A 25,053-nucleotide genomic window follows, 5' to 3' on the forward strand; every position below is an offset into this window, starting at 1 on the left:
AAACCCTAATTTTCTCTTCATCTCCTCCAGCAAACCCTAGTGCCACTCGCTTCCTATCTACAGGTCCCCTTCTCTCCTCCAGCAAACCCTAGTGCCGCTCGTTTCCTCCTCCACCTTTTTCATTTGTTTTGTGTTTTTATTTTACTGATTTAGGGTTTAGAAGGGGTTGAGGCAACAGTAAACAATGGCTCCCAAAGGTATTTGGATTTTAATATGACTATATTTCTTTGCTCTTACTCCTTTTCCTTTTTATATTGGTAATGCTTGTTCTAGTTTTGATTCGTTTACTTATTCTCTGTTTGTTTGTTGATTGCTACAATGAAAATATCTTCTATCTTCTTTACCGTTTTACTTTATAAATAATCGAAATGAGCTTCAAATTACTTTATTTTGTGCCGTATAGTGGTGGTGGTTGTTGTTGTATTTACTTTTATGAGCTTTCTGCTATTGTTAATTCTGATTTGATTTATTATCCTTTACCTTCCTTCTCGTGTTGGGTATACGGGTATAGAATATTGCTAAATAACTTGCTTTTCCCATAACATGAGTTTTCATTTCATTGCTCTGGGAAATTTTGATTTCTCCCTTAATAGGTTAACCGTTTTCATTTGAACCGATATGAACTTAGTGATGTCTCTCAAGCTAAATATATCACCTTGGCTTAGTTATATATTGAATGATCATTTGGTTGTTATGGTTTATTTTTTGCATTCCACTGAGCCATTTGAATATGTCAACTGAGACAGTTATTTAGAATTTATTTTAAGTTGTATTTAGGATAAAGTTTTCTCCCAATGGTACTATGGACACATTGCTTAAATTTCTGCGAGAATTAGAACTTAATCTTATCATTGCATTTATAGTATCTGCTAGAATTTATTTGTTCTGTTTAGAGATTGTTGTTCTTTTATTGCTATTTTTTGTAAACTCTCGTTATATTCAACAAAATCCTAACACTCCAAGTAAAATTTATATGTGAAATAACTTAAAATGCTATATGAAAAACTGATGAACCAAATCAATCTAAACCTAATTGATCAGTTTTTGTTATGCGTTCATGCTGCAGGTTCATATCAGGTATATAATAATCAAATAAAGCCATTACCATGAAAAAAAATCACGTAGAACAAAGTTTCTCACATCATGCGTGCATCAATTACATTCAGTGTCTACATTCTCACCAAGTATAAAAGCAAAGAACTACAAACATAACATTTTATAGGCATTTTTATTTCTCGTCACTCATCAACATCAACACTGGAAATCGGCACTCCTCCAGTAGTTTGATCTTTTCCCTTGACATATTCCACACCAAAGTCATAATCCTCATCATCATTCATAGCATCATCCCCTAAGCTTAATTTATTTTTTGTTTTTCTCCTTTTCTTATTCTCTGCTCATTTCATCTTTATGTTGAGCATACCTTCTACATAGTTTTTTCAGGCAAAATGAGAAACTATATGTGGTAGAAAGTATGCTCAACACAAATATGGAAAGAGAATAAGAAAAGGAGAAAAGTCATAAATAAAATATAATGCTAGATATAAATTTTACATGTTAGAAAAAATATAAACAAAAAAGTTCAACCATCAATCTAAGGCGGCCTCTCACTCTCAAATCCTAAGTTCAAACCAAGCCGCCACACTCTGCATATGAATCCACCACTTCTATTTCTCTAAAAAAAACAAAAATAGTTAACTAAAGAACACAATTTTTTTTTTACTTTCTGATTGCTTCAATCAAATGGCAGGTAAACACCCATTGATAATAACAGGCAAAGATGAGATGAGAAAGTGGTCGAGACAGATGAGATCCCAAGGCAAAACAATTGGATTAGTTCCCACCATGGGTTATCTTCACCAAGGTCACCTCTCACTCATCCAAGAAGCACACAACCACAGCAACCTCATAGTTGTCTCAATCTATGTAAACCCAGGTCAGTTTTCTCCTTCCGAGGACCTTTCAACATACCCATCTGATTTCCATGGTGATATGCTTAAGCTTAAGTCTGTTCCCGGTGGAGTTGATGCTGTTTTTTGTCCTAAGAATCTGTATGACTATAGCAATGATAGTGGTGAGAAGCAAAAGAGTGAGAATTTGGGTTCTGGTTGTGCCAGTGGGTTGGTTTCCTGTGTAGAGGATAAGGGGAATGGGCATGAAACATGGGTTAGAGTTGAGAGATTGGAGAAAGGATTGTGTGGGAAAAGTAGGCCTGTTTTCTTTAGAGGGGTTGCTACCATTGTTACCAAGTTGTTTCACATTGTGGAACCTGATGTTGCTGTTTTTGGTAAAAAGGATTATCAGCAGTGGAGGATTATACAACGGATGGTGAGATTTTTTTACTGTCTTAATCTCCTTTGTTCTAGTTAGATTTGAAATGGTTAGTTCATGCTGGTGTGCTTTCATTCACTACAGGTTCGAGATCTCGATTTTGCCATTGAAATTGTGGGGTCTGAAATAATGCGGGATAGAGACGGCCTTGCAATGAGTTCACGAAATGTGCATCTCTCCCCTGAAGAAAGGGAAAAGGTTCTTTGTTTGTTTTAACCCTTTGTTCTATTGTGATGTGATTCTTGATGCGTAGAGGTTTCCAGTGATCTGTTTGATGGAGATGCTATACATCTAGATGCTTAACTCTCATTATATAGTGCCTTGCATAATGGATCAAATGCGTTAAACTAATGTGCTAACTGTTACAAATAAGATTCCATGTAAATGTGACTGAATTAGTTTATTTTTGTGTTGCAGGCATTGTCTATTAGCAGGGCGTTGTTGAAGGCTAAATCCGCTGCTAAAGACGGTCGAGTTAAATGTAGCGAACTAAAGGATTTGGCTATCCTAACAATAACTAAAACAGGGGGAAGAATCGATTATGCTGAGGTTAGTACAATCTGTCTTCCTTGATCTTCTGTGTAGATTGGAAATATTAAGTAATTAAGTAGCCAAATGACATTCCTATTTTGAAGCTATTAAAGAGCATGTTCGGTGACCCGTGACCCCATCTCCACCCTTAGTGCCAGTGCAGTTTAGCCCCTCCCCCCCACCAAAACACACACACACACACACACACACCATCTATGGTGCTGAGTCCCAATCTTAAAACGTAATACAATTGTCCGATCGACCACATATATTTCGAGTAGCATGTGTGGCTGAAAACATAACCTAGTTGATCCAAAATGCCCACCTTCTCTGATTCTGTGCATTCTTTTATGTTTCCTTAGCATTCATTTATTCTATCGTCTTTTTCTTGTCATCATTATTACTAATTTTCTATTAGTGGTTTCGGAATAAGGTCAAGTTATTAGCAACAGGTTCGTCTTGTGTCGGGTGTCAAACAGCCAAGTTCATATCCCCTGTGATCCCTCTTTAAGACCTTGACGTAACATCCAGAGGATTTGAAGTTCATATTAGAAGCTTATGATCTCATAATCCGTGTATGCATATCATGAAGTTCATATTAGAAGTTTGACATCGGAACACGTGTATGAATCGTGTATTTTTGTCAGTCATGTAAAAATAAACATAACAAAAAATTTTATGTGCCATTTTTGTGTGTATTAATCCTGTTTTGCAAATCGTGGTTATTCAAAATGTTGTTTTCATGTCATGTATTCATGATGTGGTGGGAAAAGTTAAATCGGCAACACCTAATTTCGATATATTTTTGCTTTGGTTGCAGATAGTAGACCAGGACAGTTTGGAGGCAGTGACAGAGATCAAGAGTCCTGTTGTGTTCTGCATTGCAGCTTGGTTTGGCAAGGTTAGGCTGATAGATAACATGGAAATCAGCATATGAAAACTACTTCTTCAGCCTAACCCCACTTATTTAATTAAATATTTTTTCCATATGGGAAGAGCAATAAACAATGGTGTGGGATTAATGTGCATTAGTTTAACTTATATAAACTAGAGTGAATAAAATTTTGGCTCATCAGATTTTAATTTTTTTCAAATTCAAGGATCTTTCAAATGTGGGATCAATGCCTCGCACTTCTCCGAGATGTGATTTTCTCTCTCAATCTTGTGATTAGAGGTGTACAAAAAATCTGAATATCTAATTTTATGCAAAAAATATTCGAAACCAGATTTGGTAAAAATCGGTTTTTTTTAAACCGGATTGGATATTTTAAAACCGGATAGTATAATCGGTTTGGGAAAAAATTGGACGATTGGATTTTTTACCGGATTAAAAACCGGTTTGAAAAAAATTGGATAAAAAATTAGTTTTTTATCCGGAAAAAAAATTCGGTCCGGGTTTAAAAAATTGGATGATCGAATTTTTTACCGGATTAAAAATCAGTTTTTTTTAAAAGCTGATTTTTTTTCAAATCGAAATCGATTATACCGGTTATATCATCTGGCCCTTCAAATCGGTTTTTTTATAAATCGATTTTTTAATTTAGTGAAAAAATTGGATCGATTTTTATCCGATTTAGATCGAATTTAAATCCGGATCTCTACTTGTGATGATGATGTTACAGTTGTCTACCTTGCCTACCTCTTATTGAGACACTCAATGTGAAAGTAGAATATTACTCTTATCACAAAAGACATGTCTAATAGAATATATAATGTCACCATTTTTAAATTTTGGGATTCTCTCATCTCAAAAGACGTCTCATAGAATATATAATGTCACCATTTTTAAATTTTGGGATTTTTTCCCTTTTCGACATGAGATTAATATTCTCTATCTTTTCAAGATGTAATATTATTATTTTTATATAGTGAAAAGTAAACTGAATGATTATTATCGAAATATACGTTAAACATCAATGCTTAAAAATTTCGAACGTGCAGTCGTATTATATGTGATAAAAATTCAGTTTCATAAGATGGGAAAATGAATTTCCACACATCAAGGAACTTAATGTAATCAAACGAACCCAAAAATACAAATTGTAATATACAGCACATTTTCTTCAGATTTACACAACGAAAAAGAAAGAAAAAGCACGTGGAATCAAGAGATGTGTAACTAGACGATCATCAATACGGTTGCGACTGCAACAATACCAATGCATGATGATGTTATTCTTCAGCAGTTGAAGCCACCACAAATGGAAAATACAATTACGAGAATCAAGGCGATCAGGATTCCCAAAACTATCAGTTTCACCTTCATGTTCTGCCACCACATCTTTCTCCTCATCCGAGTTCCTTGTTGATCTTTTATACTTGGTCAGAATGTAGACACTGAATGCATGCATGATGGCAGAACATGAAGGTGAAACTGATGCGAGAAACTCGTATGAGGAGAAAGATGTGATGGCAGAACATGAAGGTGAAACTGATGCGAGAAACATTAAACGACTGATGATGATCCGAGTTCCTTCTCTTACAAGGAAACATTAAATGTTGATGCGAGAAACATTTTTTTACAACTGTCACGTTCATGTTCTCGAATATATTCTATCAATGGCACTTTTGATAACCTTTTACCTCTTCTCTACCTTGACCTCATGGATAATATATTATCCAACTTCTTTGAATCTTAGGGAAATCCGTTTTTATTTCCCAAGTAAATGCAATTGGGTATCAATATTTTCTCTTTTCTGGAATTTGAGTTGTGCATCTGCAAGTTTACAGCATTTCACCATGGTATCCCCTTAATTCATGCACACAGGAGGTGTTCGAAAGGGAAAAAAGAACCAAAGAGAAAGCCGCGCGCGAGGCATTGGAGGCACAAGGGATGATTCCTACATCAGTAGGCCAAGGCGCTGCATCTAAAGTTTCACCCTCAACCACCAATGATGGAGCTTCTGCCACCCCTGTAGCTAATACAGACCCTGGTCCAGAATCCAAGTAGAAATGAATGATGCCGATTGCCAAGTATCTGCATTTGTACCTCCTACTTTTTATCAGATACAAAACAATAGATTTATATATTACCAAATAAATATGCAGGGTGTTTAATCCCTATGATCCTTTTTTATTGAATCAATTTCTGCTCCCTTTATATTCAACAAAAACCCAACTCTCCTAGTAAAATTTATAAGTTAAATTTGTGAAATAACTTCAAATGCTCTACGAAAAACTGATGAACCGAATCAATCTACACCTAATTGATCAGTTTTTGTTATGCGTTCATGCTGCAGGTTCATATCAGGTATATAATAATCAAATAAACCCATTACCATAAAAAAAATCACTTAAAACAAAGTTTCTCACATCATGCATGCATCAATTGCATTCGGTGTCTACATTCTGACCAAGTATAAAAGCAAAGAACTACAAACATAACATTTTATAGTCATTTTTATTTCTCATCACTCATCAACTTCAACACCTGACATCGGCCCCCTCCAGTAGTTTGATCTTTTCCCTTGACATAATCCACACCAAAGTCGTAATCCTCATCATCATCCATAGCATCATCCCCTGAGTTTAATTTATTTTTGGCTTTTCTCCTTTTCTTATTCTCCGCTCTTTTCATCTTTGTGTTGAGCATACCTTCTACCGCATATAGTTTCTCATTTTGCCTGCTTGTAGCAGATTTCGACTTTGCTTTTTCAGTATCCTCTTCAGAAGCCATGGGTTCATCATCATTATCACCCTCATCAAATGTTTCATCTTGCTTTTCATTACCTTCAGTTGATGGCAAGGGTTGGGCATTATCCTGAGTTCCACAAAATATCCAACACATTTAAACAAAAAACAACCTAGATTCAAGCTATTCGAACTATTAACATGCAAAAAGCTAAGATCAACTACAAAAGAGTCCAGAAAGAGAGCAATTACAAACCTCTAGCATAGTCTCATCAAACTTGAGAGGGTGGCTGGGAGGAACCTCAATGGAATGGAAATCATTGGTCGACTTGAGACTTCCAATGAATGAAGATTCTGTGATATAAACCTCATCAACGTTAAACTCCTTCCCAAGTTCTGTAACAATCCTTGCCTCTGAAGGTTCTTCTTGGTTTCTAACCGGAGGCATGGTGTAATATGGAATTTTACCTGAAGTATGCCGGAAAGCAATGTATTAACTTGGTACAAAAATCTACTTTTCCTCATTAATTAATTTTTCATCTTTTGGATATTATAACAAAGTTAATGGAGAATACCTTCATTCCAGTCATGCAAAATGATCCTTGCAGCAGCTTCAACATCCACAATACCACCCTTTTTTAGCTTACCCCTTACAGTGGCAACATTCTGAAGGAATTCATCTACTGATTGAAAACCTGGGATCTTGTATATTGTTACCAAGAGTCTTTCTGGACAAAGCTTGAGAATCTCTTTCACTGTTTTAGAACAAAGAAGAATTACTAATTAGTATTGCTAGCTCATATTTGTCAAGACAAGTCAAGATATTGCCAATAGTTGAGATCAAACAATCTCCTAGGCAGGAATTCCAGCCTCTTGCAATGCACTTGAATTTCCGTTAACGTATTTCATCAGACAATCTTAATATTGAAGGAGAATTTGATGTCGGTTTAATGCCACAACTAATTCAAACTCTCACCTAACTTTTATTTTCTCCTATGTTGCCTCTTCTCAAGAATATTAGACCTTATTTTACAGCTTCATAACAAAGCATTTCTCTTCATCAAACCCAAACCATAATCAATTTTATTCATCTTCTACAAAATGAATGCATCAGAAAAGATGTATTAATTTTAAAATCGCTCCCATTAAGATATGGTTTGGAGAAAGTCTAGCTTGTAATTCTTTTAAACAAGTAGAAAAATTTGTAGGCTCTCCACCACAATTATCCAATTTCCAAATTAGTCAGTCATTGCAATGAAGCAGTTCTCCAACTAAGATCACATCAATAAATTACGCTTTAATCCCATGTTATTTGCAGTCAGCTATCTGATACAGAAAATTCACTGGTTGAAATACCTGGACCAGCTGGATCATCCAGCTTCTCAATTCTTTTGCAGTTTCGAAGAGCTATTGATGAATCATTCCCTTCAGATCGAAGCATAACAACACCAGGGCAATCCAATAATTTTACACTCTTATCCAATTGAACCTCTTGCATTGATCTTGTCAACCCTGGAGTAGAACCAACATTGACCACATGGCATCTTTTCAAGCTGTTAATTAGGCTGCTCTTGCCAACATTAGGCAGGCCAATAACACCGACAGTTATAGACTTCTTTATCTGCAAAAACAAGTTACACAAAGAGATCGATATTTCTATTAAAACAAGGGACAGTTCTAAATAATTTGAACAAGCAGATGAGCATCAAATATAGAGTACAGAATTACGGCTAAGCATCAACAAAGAGAAAGTCATATTGCAGTCCAGAAACAGCAATTACATGTACCTCATGACTTCTTGAGTAATTTTTTAGCAACTTAATGAGAGTTTCTGCTCCAAGACAATCACTAGTTTGCAGAAGATTGCTAGGCTTCGCTGCCTTTGAAGAAGATTTCCACCCTAAGTTTGATCTCTGCTCTTGAGTGCTGCACTTAAAGGCAACAGCCGGTAACTCTTCCCTAAGATATTTGAGCCACTTTTCAACAGCTTCTCGAGGAACGAGATCTGAAAAGCAAGTTTCTCATTAAAAAGAGTCAAGGCAGAAGCAAAGGAAAAATATAAAGAAAAAAAAAGTACTGGAAGGAAGCAATGCCCTGATTTATTCATTGAGATTGCAAAACCCAACTAATAGAATGATACTTGTGTGAAAATTCACCCTTCTATCTTTAAGACAGAGTTAGGATACCTAGATTCTAGAATCTCTAAAACTTGACATATTCCTTTTAGTAGGAAAAATGTTGAGTACACTGGGAAGTGAAATAAAGAACTTACCAATCTTATTCAAAAGCAACACCAGGTGCTTATCAGGGCCCGATTTCATCACCATCTTTTCCATATCAACACAACGGGTACCAAGGGGATCTCTTGCATCAAGAACTTCCACAATGACATCTGATGCTTCAATTACTTTAACCAACTCCTTGTAGAAAGCTCTATCCGAGTTATCTGCAAATAAAAAATGTAAAAAATATGAACCATCCACCTATCATACTCTATTTTAATATCAACTTACCTCTGGCTTTTGGAACAGTAGAATCATTAGTGCCCTTTCTCTCTTCAATAATTTGTTCTTTTTCATCATCCTCTAGTAAACCCATCTTCCTTTTCTTTGCCTAAAAGATTATAAAGATTCAATAGAAGTAAAGTAAACAATTGAAACTTCATAGGAAAACTTAAAATAGTAAACAACTCATCAGAAAAATCGATACCAGCACTAAAAAACATTATAAGTTACTGAACAAAGACTTGCGTAGTCAATGGTTAGCTTATAGGCATGATTTTAGCCATATGATCAACTACAAACCAGAGACTACGATAACAACTCAAAAGTAAACTTCCTAACAATCCACCTCGTCATGAAACTCATTCCTTCACTATACCACTATCGATGAAGATTTTCAATTTAAAACACAACCCAAAAACCAAAAACAATAATAAATCCAAAAAAGAAAAGCTCTTTTTTATTAAAGAAAAAACAAAAAAGACATTGAAGCAATACCCTCTCCTTTCGGGCAGCTTTCTTTTGCTCCAATTCCTCGAGCGCCCGAGCTCGACGAGCCTCGAGAGCCTTGAGCTCTTGCTCCTTGAAAGGCCAATCATTGGGGATACCTGGGTCTTTCTCCACCTTTCGCTTACGATTCAATCCCAATTTCTTCGCTTCCTTAGCTTTCTTCTTGTGATGCTCCTTTACTTTTCTTATAACCTTGTACTTCTGCTTCAGTGAAACCCTCTTGCTCTTGCTCTCTGCAAAATCATATTGATATAATTATAAGTTTAAAACCAACACTTAAAATAAGGGGAAGGAAGGAAACGGAAAATGTAAAGAATTGTTATCTGCTTACTTTTGCTCCTTTTCACCATTGTTATTTTTCTTTTATGTTGAAGACAATTTTTGTTGGAAAGAAGCAGCAGCGCCCCCTTTGAAGGTTTTTAGGGTTTGGGGAAAAGAGGATGAATGAAAGGAAATTCTTCTAAAATATATTTAGGGTTTTGGAAAAGGGGTCGGTGATGCTCGACCCGTTTCACAAATAGGAGTTTTGTAATTGACCCACTTGTTTATAGAAGGTAGTTTGTCTTTTTAAAAGGCCTAGTTCTATATTTAGTCACCAAACGATGAATTATTTTTATTTTAGTCACTAGCTTTTGAAAATTTATGAAATATTTAATGAATTTATGAAAAAATACATTTTGATCATGTAATGTTAAATGTCGTTAAAAAGATGGCGTGACATGATAACTAAATAGTTAGTATATAATTGGCCATCAACTAGATGTAACAAAATGAACTCAAACTTAAAAATTCGACTAAAAAAACTCAAATTTGAAAAAGTCCAAACCTGAAAAAAATAAACTCGAAAAAAATTCAAACCTGAGATAGTTCAAACCCCTAAAAACTCAAACAAAAAAAAGCCACGAGCCCAAAAAATAACCTAAACATGAACTTAATATTTAAAAACAATCTAATTAATATTGACTATTAATTTTTTTTATGTAAAATAATATATTAATCAAAATTTATTTAACTAATAATTTTGATTGGAGTGACATTCAATCTGACTTATCAAACCCTTAGTCGCCACGATAGCGTGCACCATTTAGTCTGCCTTCTATTGTTCAACAAATTCTTATGTTAACATTACAATCTAAATGAGCTTCTCTGTTTCTTCCATCAATATATGCATTTTTTAATATGGTCTCTTGATTGATGCCTTATAATATACGATTTTAACCAATTTTTTTTTATTTGCAAAAATAATCAACGAATTTGCAACTTAATTTCGAATTCGCAACACGAACTCCAATTTCACAACACAGTTTCCAAATTCGCAACACAAAATTTGGAATTCGCAACAAAGAAGTCAAATTCGCAACTCGAATTTTACAATTTCGCAACACGAGTTTCCTTTTTCGCAACAAGATATTCTAATTCGTAACGCGAGTTTCATTTTCGCAACAGGAATTTTGTTTCCACAACTCGATTTTTTGAATTCTCAACGCGAATTTTAATTTCACAACACAACTTTTAATTTCGGAACACAAATGTTTTGGGTATATAAACTACGCAGCAACAACAACTCATAACCTAAACCCCTAAATCGTAACTCAATCCATCTCCATCTCTCACTCTCTCCTACGACATCCGTCCCCATATCCGACAACATCCTTCCCCATCTCTAATTTTTTTTACATAATTTTATTTCTATATATTTTTTCAATGATTTCTCTCCCAATTATCAAGTATCAACTTAATAAATGTATGTTTTTCTCTAAGTTAGTGATGATATCTAGTTTATAGTTTGTTTGTTTAGTAAATTACTTTATTTACAATTTGTAGAATGCAATCATCTAATGTTGATCATGTTTGGATAGATTTGTGTTATGGAGGGTCATGGGAGAATGTTAATAGTGTTTTACAATATATGCCTTTACCCATGAATCTTCAACTAAAATTGCCATTAAAAAAGTTAACTTATGAAAATCTAATGTTACGTGTTTCAAAGAAATTGAGTTTAGAGCCTCTAAGTGGATTTAGGTTATCTTATCAGAGAAAGGGTAAAGTTTATTTGTTAACCGACAATGAAGATGTTGGACGATTCATTGCTTACATTAGTGTTTTGCAAGATGATGTTACATTGTATGTTGTTGAACCTAGAAGTAATGAAGTTGGGTCAGTAACGGGTAGTAATCAACTAAGTTCTTCGACCCCAGTTTATGGTGCTCACAATGTACAATGTTGTTATTAACCTCAAAATTTCATGGTTCCACAATAATTTCATCACCAAGAAAATTTTGTTGCACCACATTTCTAATACCAAACACAATCTCAAAATCCACAACTTTCCCTAATCCAAATCCAAATCAATTTACAGACCCAAATTCTGGTTTTCGTATTGACCAGTTAGACGATGATGAGCCAACAGATAAAAATGTGAGTACAAGTCAGTATTCGAAATTTGATCTTGGTCAATACCCGGACTTTGATCTTGGTCAATACTCGGATTTTGATGATGTTTCAGATCAGATTTGGGGTAAAAATAAAGAAGAATAAACTTACCCTGCTTATTACAATAATAATTTTGATATTGGTCGATACCCGAATTTTGATGATGAAACAACCGCTGCCGAGGAAGATGTTGATGATAATGAGGAGGAAGTTACGGCTGTGAATGAACATGTTGAACATCCATTATGTAATTCATATAACCCTGAAGAAAAAGAAGAAGAAGAAGAAATCCCCAAAAAATAGAAGAAGAAGAAAGAGCCACGGGAGTATAACTGAAATATGCTAGAATTACTTCCGATACCGAAAGAAGAGTTGGTAAAGATAGCAGTTGATTGTTACACAAAAGTTATTCATATCAAGTTAGATGATTGTTTTGATACAAAGGAAGACTTGAAGATAGCTTTGTATACGAAATGTGTGGAAGATGGATATCAACTAAAAGTTAACAAATCAAGCAAAGATCGTTTCGAAACAAAGTGTAGGATTGACAAAAACTATACGTGGCGTATGATTGCAAAGAGGATAAAAGATTGCGAAATGTTTCAAGTTAGGACTTTTATTGATAAACATACATGTTTAAGAACCCAAACTTTTCCTCACCATAGACAGGCAAACAAAAATGTGTTGGGTGGTTTTCTGGTTGAGTTGATGTTTTTGAATGGTAGGGTATATCGGGGTCATGAAATTATGATTGACATGAATGCTTGGTTCAAGATTAGTATCTCATATTCTCAAGCTTGGAGAGCCAAATGTTATGCATTGGAATTGTTGAGGGGATCGCCAGAAGCATCGTTTGCCCAACTGCCGGCTTATTGTCACAATTTAAAGCTGAAAAATCCTAGGTCGGTAACTCATATCAAAACAGATAGAGATGGACGTTTTGAGTTGTTGTTTATCGCCATTGGTTCTGCAGTTAGTAAATCAATATAATTTTGTTGACTCTTTTTTGATAGTTACATGCATTTCACATTTAAATGGTTATATTTTTTGTGTATATTATTTTGTAGATTCGTTCGTTTATTACTTGCATGCACCCAGTTATTATAGTTGACGGAGCACATTTGAAAGGTTGATACCTTGAAACAAACTTATTAGCAGTAACCATGGATGCTAACAATGGGATACTGCCAATAGCTTACGGGGTTGGCAAATCTGAAACATCTGATTCATGGACATGGTTTATGGGGCATATTAAGGATTGTATAGGTCCTGTTAGCAATCTGACAATCATATCCGATAGGGCAAACTCAATTGATAACGCTATTAAAAGGTGTTTCCCAGATGCTTTTCATGGACTTTGTGGTGTTCATTTGTACAGAAATCTAAAATCAAGGTCTGTTGGTATAAAAAATCACAAATGGACATACTGAAAGGCTGTAAAAGCTTATTGGGAAGTGGATTTTAATAAGCATATAAATTGTTTAAGACGTGTTTTGCCTCAATGTGCTCAAACACTAGAAGATGTCGGTTTGAAAGATGGTCAAGAGTACATCAACTTGGAGTAAGATATGGTTTCATGACGTCTAATAGTGCAAAATAAATCAACGCTCTAAGTCGTCATTCCCGAAAATTACCCATTACTATGTTAATAGAGTTTTTTCGAGCCTCTATTCAACAGTTGTACTATAAGAAAAGAAACCATGCATGTATTATTTCTTTAAATTCGTAACTTATCATATTTAATAGATTTTACTAAGTATTATTTATTTAAAATTACAGGAACATTGGAACGTCGTGTTGCACCATGGACTGAAAAAAAGATAATGAAACGTGTTGTGAAGTCAACGTCATGGAGAGTTGAACCATGTTCAAACACTTTGTTTGAAGTCTTGGATTATAACTTAAATGGGGTTGTCGATCTAAATGCAAAGACGTGTAGTTGTATGAAATGACAAACATCTGGTTATTTGTGTGGCCATGTTATAAAAATTGCTCTTCATCTAAACCAAGATGATTCAAGCGCATACGCTATGGATTGCTACACTACAGAAGTATATCGACAGACTTATGCCGAGATTGTCTACCATATTCCACATCATTCTGAGTGGGACATACCAGATGACTTACAAACAGTTTTGCCACCAGTCATTGACAGAAGGCTACCTGGCGGACCAAAAAATCACGATCGTATACCTTCTAAGGGTGAAGAGAAGAATATATCGACATGTAGTCGGTGCAAGGAAAGTGGTCATACAATGTTGACATGTGGATCACCAGTGCCATCATAATCATATTTTCCTCCACCAAAATATGGATCTTCATCAAAATCCAAAACTCATATGGTGCCAAGTAAAGGGAAATCAAAATCGCAATCAAAATCAAAATCAAAATCACAATCACAATCACAATCGCCTTCACCTTTTGGGACTATTAACTTAGGTGATTTTTAGATGCAAACGTTGTATTATGCAGACATGAATCTGTGGTAAACTTTTACTTGATGACTCATAAACTTCTTAGATTTGGTTTCTAATAGTAAATATATGTTAATGGAATTTTTATCTTATGGAGATTCTATTTTCATTCAGTATACTGTTACAGACATAGCTGATTCATTGTTCTTACAGACATATCGCAACTCAAATTCGCAACTCGAAAATAAAATTCACAACTCGAAAATCGAATTCGCAATTCGAAACTCAAATTCGCAACTCGAAACTCAAATTCACAACGTGAAAATCATAACTCGAAAATAAAATTCGCAACTCGAATTTTGAATTCGCAACTCAAATTTCATTTTTGAGTTGCGATTTTCGTTTTCGAGTTGCGAATTTCGTTTTCGAGTTGCGAATTTCATTTTCGAGTTACGATTTTCATGTTGCAAATTCAAGTTTCGAATTGCGAATTCGATTTTCGAGTTGCGAATTTGATTTTCTTGAATAAATTATAGCAAAGTCCAGCAATATGCTTTCGCTAAACAAATTGCACAAAGTATTTCAGACAAGCAGATTCATAAGAATGTCTCATTCTTATTGCAAAAAGAAAATAGTGAAGTACGATTTTTTTGCTACAAGCCTACCTAAGGCATTTCTCAGGTTCTGTTTGGTTTACATTTGTTAACAAATACAAATCTGGATTTCAACAAATGAGTTTTCTCCATCTTGAATTCGAGAAATGGCCGGTGAAGTACCTAAGTCATTGAAAGAACCTTAAGAGCAAAGATTACCAGCATAGTCCCACTTCCATCTGCCACTTTGCAGCCAGACATTAGAAAAGGTCGTTTGGCATCCTTGTGAACCTATGTCTAGATCAAATAATAATTTCAAAAATGCAAGTGTACGAATTTCATTGAATAACGCGACAGGTAGTAAATCTTACAATATCACTCTCTCCTGTCATACTAGATTCATCTAGTGCAAGTGAATGACCAGAGATTAGAATTCCATCAGCAGGGACCTAAAGAGCAGATTTAGAACTTCAGACAAAATGCATTCAAAATAAACTAATTTAAAAATAACTTGATAAAGCCACATACATGATCACTAATATTGAGGGGTACAACATCACCAACAACAATATCGTATATTGAAATTTCAACTCTTCTGCCTCCTCTAACAATTTGACATGTTGCATTCAAGCATAAATTCCAAAAGTATATTGTTCATACTCAATTAAATGGTAAACTAGTGGATACCAACCTCCAAGTGTATGTTTCTCTTCTCTTCATCTAGTTTTTGGAACTGAATAGATTGTTTATAATCACCCTCTGGCTATTGACGCTTGTTGTGGCGTTGTCTCGTCTCTCATTATTATAACTTTTAACTTATTCGGCTTCTCATTTCCTGAATTAGTCCAATAATCAATCACATACAAGTATTTAGACAAAAGATCTGTCCATCCCCTACAAATAATATCTTTCAAAGCAGACAATGATATGTAATTCAATATGCTGTCATATATTATCGTCTTCAGTGATGGGAGCTGAAGCTCGATGAGAATCCAATGACCACGTTCCATAACAGGGATAAACATCTGCAATATTAAATGAATAATACTTCAACTGTGCACATCAAATAAATTTGATGAACACCTTTAAATATGCAAAAATAAATACTAACCTTATCGACCTCCCACCACTCAGGATAAATGATAGCTTTGTCATTACCTAACGCATATGAAGCGTCTCTCTGATCCTGCAAGTGAGTTGCGTGAAAAGACAAAGGCATAATAGTCCATCGCGTCTTTTTGAGTTTCTTCAATTTCCTTAAAATCAGAAGTTGTGTTACCATGCATCAATATGCTGTTTTATAAAAAAAATACATATATTAGTGAATTTAATAAATTAAAAAAATACTCAAAATCAATATAAAAAGAATATAATACTTACTCACCATTCGAAATAACAATTTTCTTCAACCCCTAATAAAATACCCCACCAAGACCGCTCAAGAAATAAATGTGTATGGTAGATTTTGCATATGTCGGTGAAGCACCCCTTGCTTCGCTCATGTAAATAAAAATCAACTGCGGTCTTAGCCCAAACGGTATTATCCTTAACTGTGTCTGGTAGTGTGCATATCTCGTGCTGAGGAATGGTACTGACCGGTAATTGATACGAAAGCCATACCATATACATCATACCAGGCACAAGAGGGGGTTTACCAATATATCTACATAGTATGGAATGTGGATCCTGAACAATGCGGGGTAGATCCTAAACGATGCGGGGTGGATCCTGAACGATGGGAGGGGCCTCTTGAACGATGGGAGGTGAATCCTGAATAATGGGAGGTAGACCCTGAATTTCATTTTCGAGTTGCGATTTTCATTTTTGAGTTGCGAAATTCATTTTTGAGTTGCGATTTTCATGTTGCGATGAATAAACTACTCTTCTTCTACAAATTGAAGCTTGAATGAAGTGCATTACTTCAACCAACAAAACATAGGGCGATGACATAATGTAAGTCTATTTACCAAATACTAACTTCACAGGGTTAAAAACTAAACAATTGTTTAGCAGTATTGACAACAACCGAATGAATTTACTAAGTAATGTAAGTGAAATGGTTAATCTATCTATATTATATGTAAAATGTTATATTGAATTTAAATTACGAGTAAATTTAACATCAATTTAAATATGAAAATGATTAATTATCTAATAATAATACAAAAATTTCAAAAGAAAACTAACCCTCGGTGGTTGATTTTTCATTTGTGGCCGTGAATGGTTGTAAGAGGGTGTTTGTGAGAGATGGAGATAGAGGGGGGTCGCCGGAGATGGGGACGAATGTCGCCGGAGAGAGTGAGAGATGGAGATGGGACTGAGTTGCGATTTAGGGGATATACCCAAAACATTTGTGTTGTGAAATTAAAAGCTGAGTTGCGATATTTTAATTCGTGTTACGAATTCTAAAATCGAGTTGCGAAAACAAAATTTGTGTTACTAAATTGAAACTCGTGTTGCTTAAAGGAAACTAGAGTGACGAATTTAAAAATCGAGTTGCGAAAAAGAAATTCGTGTTGCGAAATTGTCAAATTCGAGTTGCGAATTCGACTTATGTGTTGTGAATTCCAAATTCTGTATTGCGAATTCCAAATTCGAGTTGTGAATTCTAAATTCGAGTTGCGAATTCGGAAACTGTGTTGCGAAATTGGAGTTCGTGTTGCAAATTCGAAATTGAGTTGCAAATTCGTTGGTTATTTTTACAAATCCAAAAAAAGTTGGTTAAAATCGTATATTATAAGGCATTTTCGGTCATTCAAGTTATTTTCTCTTTTCTAAAATATATTTAAGGTTTTGGAAAAGGGGTCGGTGATGCTCGACCCGTTTCACAAATAGGAGTTTTGTAATTGACCCACTTGTTTATAGAAGGTAGTTTGTCTTTTTAAAAGGCCTAGTTCTATATTTAGTCACCAAACGATGAATTATTTTTATTTTAGTCACTAGCCTTTGAAAATTTATGAAATATTTAATGAATTTATGAAAAAATACATTTTGATCATGTAATGTTAAATGTCGTTAAAAAGATGGCGTGACATGATAACTAAATAGTTAGTATATAATTGGCCATCAACTAGATGTAACAAAATGAACTCAAACTTAAAAATTCGACTAAAAAAACTCAAATTTGAAAAAGTCCAAACCTGAAAAAAATAAACTCGAAAAAAATTCAAACCTGAGATAGTTCAAACCCCTAAAAACTCAAACAAAAAAAAGCCACGAGCCCAAAAAATAACCTAAACATGAACTTAATATTTAAAAACAATCTAATTAATATTGACTATTAATTTTTTTTATGTAAAATAATATATTAATCAAAATTTTTTTAACTAATAATTTTGATTGGAGTGACATTCAATCTGACTTATCAAACCCTTAGTCGCCACGATAGCTTGCGCCATTTGGTCTGCCTTCTATTGTTCAACAAATTCTTATGTTAGCATTACAATCTAAATGAGCTTCTCTATTTCTTCCATCAATAATATGCATTTTTTAATATGGTGTCTTGATTGATGCCTCATGTGAAAGTCGTAAGCATTGATTAGACCATTACTTTCAAAGGCTTTTGAGTGATACACCAATATTTAATCAGGCAAGGAAGTAAATTTGAGATAAATACTTGAAATATTTTGAATGTTGCATTTAAACGAGATATCTTTTGTGATAGATGTTGACGAGAAATTAGTTTTGCTTTGTATTTTTTTCCTCAGTCGCATCTATTTTTTTATATTCTTTAATGTTTTTCAATACTTGATCCTCTTCTGATTCGATTGTATTAATCCTGATCAAGTGATTGATATTTAATTTTTGGATTTTGATAGACTTAGCTCTTTGTTTTGAATTCCAAAACGCCACAATTTAGAAGGTTTTAAGTTTGATGCTAAAGTTAATACACCTTTTGATAGAGTGTCATTGAACTCCAACATGATATTTGTAGTGAAACTTTTTTATTGTACCATTTTTGGATACGAAGGCAGTTAAGATTTAACATCATTTGATGCAATCAATCGAACTGAGTAATTTGAGTACAACTCAATGTATGAGAAATGAATAAGATCGAATTGAAAATCTTTAGATTTCATCTTGTTTATTGTTATCGTCGGAACCATCATAAGTAATTGTAAGACTTCGGAAAAATCAACATTAAAAGGCCATTGTGGACAAGATATGATGGCGATTCCGAATATGATATTGCTATTGAGATGATTGGACACCCTTTCTTCTTATTTCTCTTTTCTATCCTATTCAATTAATACAAGTTTACAGTCTTAAAATGTATATATACCGGAACCTATTTAACAAGGTGAATATGGCATTTTCACCAAAATACAAGAATATCACAACATAACATGGCATCTATCATATAGACATAGATTGTAGAATTTCATACTCAAATGGATCATCATGTAGCACCAATTCGAATATCATAGAACAAACCATATTAAAATATGAATTCATGTATTAAACTCAATTAGACAAGACTTTTGTACATGTCACTTTACAACGAGGACTAAAAATGGTTGACACATACCGTTTACTAGAGGTAATCGTGACTCGATTGATGATGCAACATTCTTGATCTAACTGCAGACTTCACGAATGATACTTATGCATGAGAAAAAAATCACACGCCGAGTTTCAAACTCAATGGTGCATAATTTCAACTAATGAATAATAAGCAATACAAATATATAAAACATGCTTTGTAATTTCATAACCACCATCAAGTCCAAGACACAACTTATTACAATTTGGTATTTTAGCTCTATGGCATTCAATACTGAGATAATACAATTTATCCAAATTTTCATTTTAATAATTATGTTAGATTCACAAGTAAGTTTGAGTATACATCACATTTTCAATTGCTTCTTTCTTATGAATACAACTAAGGTTTTATGTCATTTTAAGGCACTATATAAATCTTTTCTAGTCAGCTTCACTTATTATCGTCTTTTATAATCTGTACTATTATCAAGTTACCTCATTTATCAAATCAAATCAAGATCAAGATATATAGCAAAGGTCCGTCAAACATCAAGTTGCCTCACATATTCAATTCCTTCTGCAATCGAATTTTTTCTTAAGAAGTTGTGCATCAGAATTCGAACTTCCGGACTCCGCAAAGGTCCGTCAAACATCGAGCTATATTTTCGGTGTGCTGCTTTGTTTCTAGTATGTGTTTCTATGGAAGCCATAAAGTTATCTGGCTCTCAACATGGAGAAATTGGAAGGTTTATAACCCTTCTTCTCAACATTGAAAGTCCCTGCTTCAGGAAACTGAAATACTTCGGATGCATCTATGCAGGCTAATGAATGGATGGATATTGATGAAAAGATACATACGTATCTGTATTCAACCTCCTATTTTATGTTACTTGAAGAGGTATGACCGTTCCTCATCCGATTACTCTCATTTATCTATTAGTTTGATGCATGTATGTATGCCAATGAATGGAGATTGATGACAAGGCATATGCGTATATGTATGGAACCTCCTATTAAATCATGTTTGAAGATGTATGATAAGTCTCTTATTTATTGCTGTTGGCTTTAAACTCTTTTCTTCTAGTTTAAACCCCTTAACCACCACTAGGAATCTATTTATTGTTGGGTTTTCAAAGTGTATGAACAAGAGGCTTGAGATACTTCCAAGGAAATGAGCCTGGATATTTCCAAGATGTGGGATCTAAATGATGTTGAGGGCCCTTTATGCTAGACAACATATTAAAAGTGACATTTTGGAAGGAGCTGTGATAGGGTTGAATGTTTTCTTTGTTCTTTCCCCCGTGAATACTTGCTTCCATCTGTTATATATCACGGTCTCTTTTCTAGATGTAGATTACCTTAGATTACCATTGAAAATTTTCATATATGAAGAAACTCTATAGCACTGAAATATGCCCCTCTTCTATGGTGTCTTTGAGAGTATGCATATTACCTCTTGCACTTTCCATGTGCATAAAGGTGTTTTATCATCACATGGTGTGGACAGAATGAAAACTGTGCAATTAAACATGATTTGGTGGAGTGAATTCATGTTGTCGATGAAAAAAATATTGTCACAAGTGATAAATGTTTGTTTGTATCGATATTCAGGGGTACACAGATTGAGTAAGTTTCATGATGATGAATGCTAACATGGATAATTGCAGAAAAAATGGCACAAAATGTGAGGGTACATGGGTGGCAGAGGCTACTGCCTTGATAAAAGTATGCTCTCATAGATGCATGAATGCTTAAATACATACCACTAAACCTTGTGCCTGCATGCTTATGCTTGTTTCCGATCGATTTCATTTTCATCCCAATGACTATATCTAAACTACCTGGGAAGCTGCGCATGGAGCATTAACTTTCTCAATTTGATCTGTTATGATAGTTGAAGTTTGTAAACCTTGTTCCTCTATGTAACCTGTAAAATATGATTTTTGCATTGTTACAGTAAAACATTACTTTATTTGCCATGGTGCAGCCTGCTACTTCTCTAAATCTTTTATTCAATAAATTATGAGTCGTTGATTCGGTTATATTTTAAAAACACTTTCATGTGTGATTCTAGGGATGGGCATGGGTCGGATTTGGGTTGGATTTCGGTCAACCCGACCTGACCCGAAAAATATATACCATCCACCCGACCTGAAACCGACCCGAATTTTTGAGATAAAATCCGAACCCGATCAGACCCGACCCAAAATAATAAAAAAATATTTTTTATTCAATACAAACATTGATTTAATTGAAAAAATAATATATAAAGAGATATTATTGTAATTATTCATAAATATATAAGATAAAATTATGTTTTTTCGGGTCATGTCGGATCGAATATTTTTCACTCTAAACCCAAATCCGACCCAATCGAAACATCACATTTTAAAAAAACTCAAACCGACACAACCCGAACTCAATTTTTTTATTAAAAAAACCCAACCCAATCGGGTCAGAACCCGTCGAGTTCGGTCCCATGCCCATTCCTATGTGATTCTAGCAGATAGTTACAATTCCATCTGTACCAATTAATGTTGAATTTTTCCTTCCATTAGTTCACTTCTCTCTGTCTTGTTTCTTGTGGCTTGTAGGTGGAAACTACCCCAGGCTTTATAACCCTATATGGTCATCAAATTGCTTTTAACATGTGTAAATGCGGACTGCATAGTGATTTTTATTTATATTCGAGCTCGAGATAGAAGAAGATTCGAGTCTTTTTCACTGCTGTATGGGGGACTCTTCTTTGGACTAATGTATCTTGGTTAATGTGACATGAATGGCAATTTTTAAATTTTGTAAATGGATGGTATGCTTGAATAAGGTAAGGGGAATTTGCATGATTTGGTTGAGACTTTGTAACTAAGTCTATGAACCCAGTTTTGCCATTCATAAGTTGGAACTTTAGGGTTTAGTTTTATAGTCAAAGTGCCTCAATTGTTTGCAGTAAATGTTAATCTTTGATACATTATAAAGATGCCTTAAGTCCCAGGTCTCAGGTCCTTCATACTAATGGTTGAATAATCTCTTGGTTTCCCATTTAAACTCAAGGTATGTAATCTCTTGGTTTCAGGTCGTTGATCATTGCAGCCGTGCTTATCTTGTTGTTAGTATTTGTAATCACGTCAAAGTTTCTTAATGTTGAATTCTGTGTATTGAATTTTCTTAATGTTCATGAAGAAAATGGTGGGAACACAGACATGGGAAAGTGATGGACTATAATACTTTTGAAAGGATTTCAAAAGCAAAAGCACAGTCCCTACCATCTTTACATGAAAATCTCTTTTGCTTAGTAACTTCTTATTCTCCATTAATCAACTCATTGTGTCCATAACTTTGTACAAAGCAAAGTTTTCTTCTTATTTTTTCCCCTTTTACTTTTAGGTATGTAGAGTGCACAGCTTGGAAATAGAGAAGGAGCTGCAGATATTGGAACATTGTTTAATCTATGCAACCATTTCTTATTCAAGGACTTGAGGTTGAGAAAATGCTGAGGAAAATGAAAATGAAAAAGGGTTGATGATGATGAAGCATCACTACCCAAAACTGAAGAAAAATGTGGTGAAAACTTTATTTATGTGCTATCATTGTAGAATCATCAGATATGGAAGATATGATTATTTTATTTTCTGTGTGGACCTTTTGGCCACTTGGTGATTTGTATTTTTATTTATATTTTCTGGGCTGGTGAAAGGGACCTTTCATCTAATTTACACAGGCAGCAGGCAGCTGGAACTGTTGTGATTTGTTTCTGATTATGAAAGTGATTTCATTGAAGAAAAAGAAGGATCAGTTGCCTTCATCTCAAAATCTGTCATTGTCCTTTCTCTTCAGCCAATTCTGGATTTAAATGTTTTAAGATTATCTTTTAATTTCCATTGATGAGTTCATTTTAAGAATTAGAGAGTGCTTTCAAGAACATTCAAATCATGTTTCCAATGTCAAAAATCATCTCTTCATTTTTTCATACTATAAAAGATCAAACTAGCAGAGAAAACATATCATCTCTATGGAAAAAAAGAAGAAGATAATAATGACAAAATTAATCCCAAATGTTTACTTAAATGGTCACTTAGGTCCTTATTTTTTTAGTATTTTACCCCAATGTTTTTTTTCTTTCAAAATAGCCCATCTTGGACGGAAAATGTTAGTTGACTAACGTTCAATGTATGTTGCTAACGTGATATTTCTACATGTGTTTAATTGGTGACATGACATATGCCATATCATCAGTTTGGTGATGTGACATGAGACATGTCAGAAATTAAACACATATAAAAATGTCACGTTAGTAATATGTATTGACCATTAGTAAACTAACGGCTTCCATCCAACATGGACTATGTTGATAAAAAATTGAAACGTTGAGTGTTAAAATGCTTCAAAAAAATAGAGGCCAAATTGACTATTTCGACAAATATTGGGGGCTAAATTTGTCATTATGCCAAAAAGAAACAAAAGATTTATGAAAAGATGGGATGGTAGGTGGAAGTCATTGTTATGGAACGTGCAAAGGGTACCTTGTTTTCTTCATTGTTATGAAAGGGTATTCTTTTAAAGGACCAAAATGTTTGAATTATTGTGAATGGAGTTCACAACTAAAACAGCAAGGCCTTTTGGTTCCCTTGGTTTTCAGAAGTAATGTTTCTGTCTTGTTACTTGTCATCTTCCACAGTTGCATGAGCTATACTTTTCAAGCTACCATGTCTTTAATATGTCAAATCAAGGGCTGTTCTTTCTTGCCGTATGCATACATGCATGCATATTGCACTCCGAAAATGGTTTATCAACATTTATAGTGTAAACATACTGTATAGTTTGTCAACATTTCACAGTAAAACTAAATCAGAACTCAGAAATTATTAAAGAAATTGCAGGGATCACTTTTCTTTTGAGACAAACACCACACATGGATTTAATTGGTATGAATCATGAGAGAATAACATTATTTGTCATCAATCATACATCAAAGATATTGTATAAACAAAAGCATTTGCGACGTCGTACGAAAATGGTTTATCTTCTAAATTATATAACCTTTAACTTTTACATGCCTTTAGACTACAGGTTTCTTTTTATGCTTTTTTCTCCATTTTCTAACCCTTTTTCTCACTCACTCTTTTTATATATATGTATATATACATGTTGTTGGATTGTATTACGTATGATTTATTATCTTATTATCCAACTTTTATCACTCAAATCCTCTTTATTTTTACATTTATTGAGCCTTTAAACAGGATTTCTTTATACATACGTTTCTCCGAAGAAGAAAACAAAAGTAGAGTCTAATTTTAGCCTAGCTATACGGTGACTTCATCTGCATATTTGAATTTGTTTGAGGTTATTTGATGCTTTACCTTGGGTAGAGGTCTAAATAAACATAGTGTTCAATGAACTGTTCGTATAACGTTCGTTTATATTTATATAACGTTTGTTTATGTTCGAACACGAACAGTCTTGTTCGTTTAAGTTCAGGCCATCAACTGAATTCCATAATTTGAAAACACATGCATTGACCAGCTTCCCCTTCACCCCTTTTGTTTGTTTCTTTGACATGAATCACATGATATGTAGTTTCAAATCTCTTTATTCACTTTCAATAAAAAAAGTTTCGTGATAAAG

General features: G+C 34.2%; 2 protein-coding genes and 1 long non-coding RNA gene across 3 annotated transcripts; 1 reads left to right on the top strand and 2 right to left on the bottom strand.

Moving 5' to 3' along the window:
* The first annotated feature begins 43 nt into the window (after positions 1-43).
* Positions 44-3,807, top strand: LOC120190787 (pantoate--beta-alanine ligase-like). The gene is made up of 5 exons (XM_039193841.1): positions 44-197; positions 1,751-2,328; positions 2,416-2,529; positions 2,749-2,880; positions 3,683-3,807. The coding sequence occupies exons 1-5, from the start codon at positions 185-187 to the stop codon at positions 3,797-3,799; spliced, it is 954 nt and encodes a 317-aa protein (XP_039049772.1). The 5' UTR covers positions 44-184; the 3' UTR covers positions 3,800-3,807.
* Positions 3,808-6,143: 2,336 nt separating this feature from the next.
* LOC120190523 (guanine nucleotide-binding protein-like NSN1) lies at positions 6,144-9,946 on the bottom strand. The gene is given in 10 exon segments (XM_039193596.1): positions 6,144-6,304; positions 6,307-6,622; positions 6,749-6,960; positions 7,068-7,247; positions 7,849-8,113; positions 8,280-8,497; positions 8,765-8,938; positions 9,006-9,105; positions 9,492-9,736; positions 9,835-9,946. Coding segments are annotated over 10 exon segments (1,761 nt in total). The 5' UTR covers positions 9,854-9,946; the 3' UTR covers positions 6,144-6,272.
* Positions 9,947-15,158: 5,212 nt separating this feature from the next.
* On the bottom strand, positions 15,159-15,552 carry LOC120190478. Its single transcript, XR_005522622.1, has 3 exons — positions 15,472-15,552; positions 15,315-15,392; positions 15,159-15,234 (listed from the first exon to the last, which is right to left on the bottom strand). It is a non-coding gene; the product is annotated as an uncharacterized LOC120190478 (long non-coding RNA).
* Between the last annotated feature and the right edge of the window lie 9,501 nt (positions 15,553-25,053).

This window comes from Hibiscus syriacus, unplaced genomic scaffold, assembly GCF_006381635.1.
Source record: "Hibiscus syriacus cultivar Baekdansim isolate YM2019G1 unplaced genomic scaffold, ASM638163v2 tig00116962_pilon, whole genome shotgun sequence".
Lineage (NCBI taxonomy): Eukaryota > Viridiplantae > Streptophyta > Magnoliopsida > Malvales > Malvaceae > Hibiscus > Hibiscus syriacus.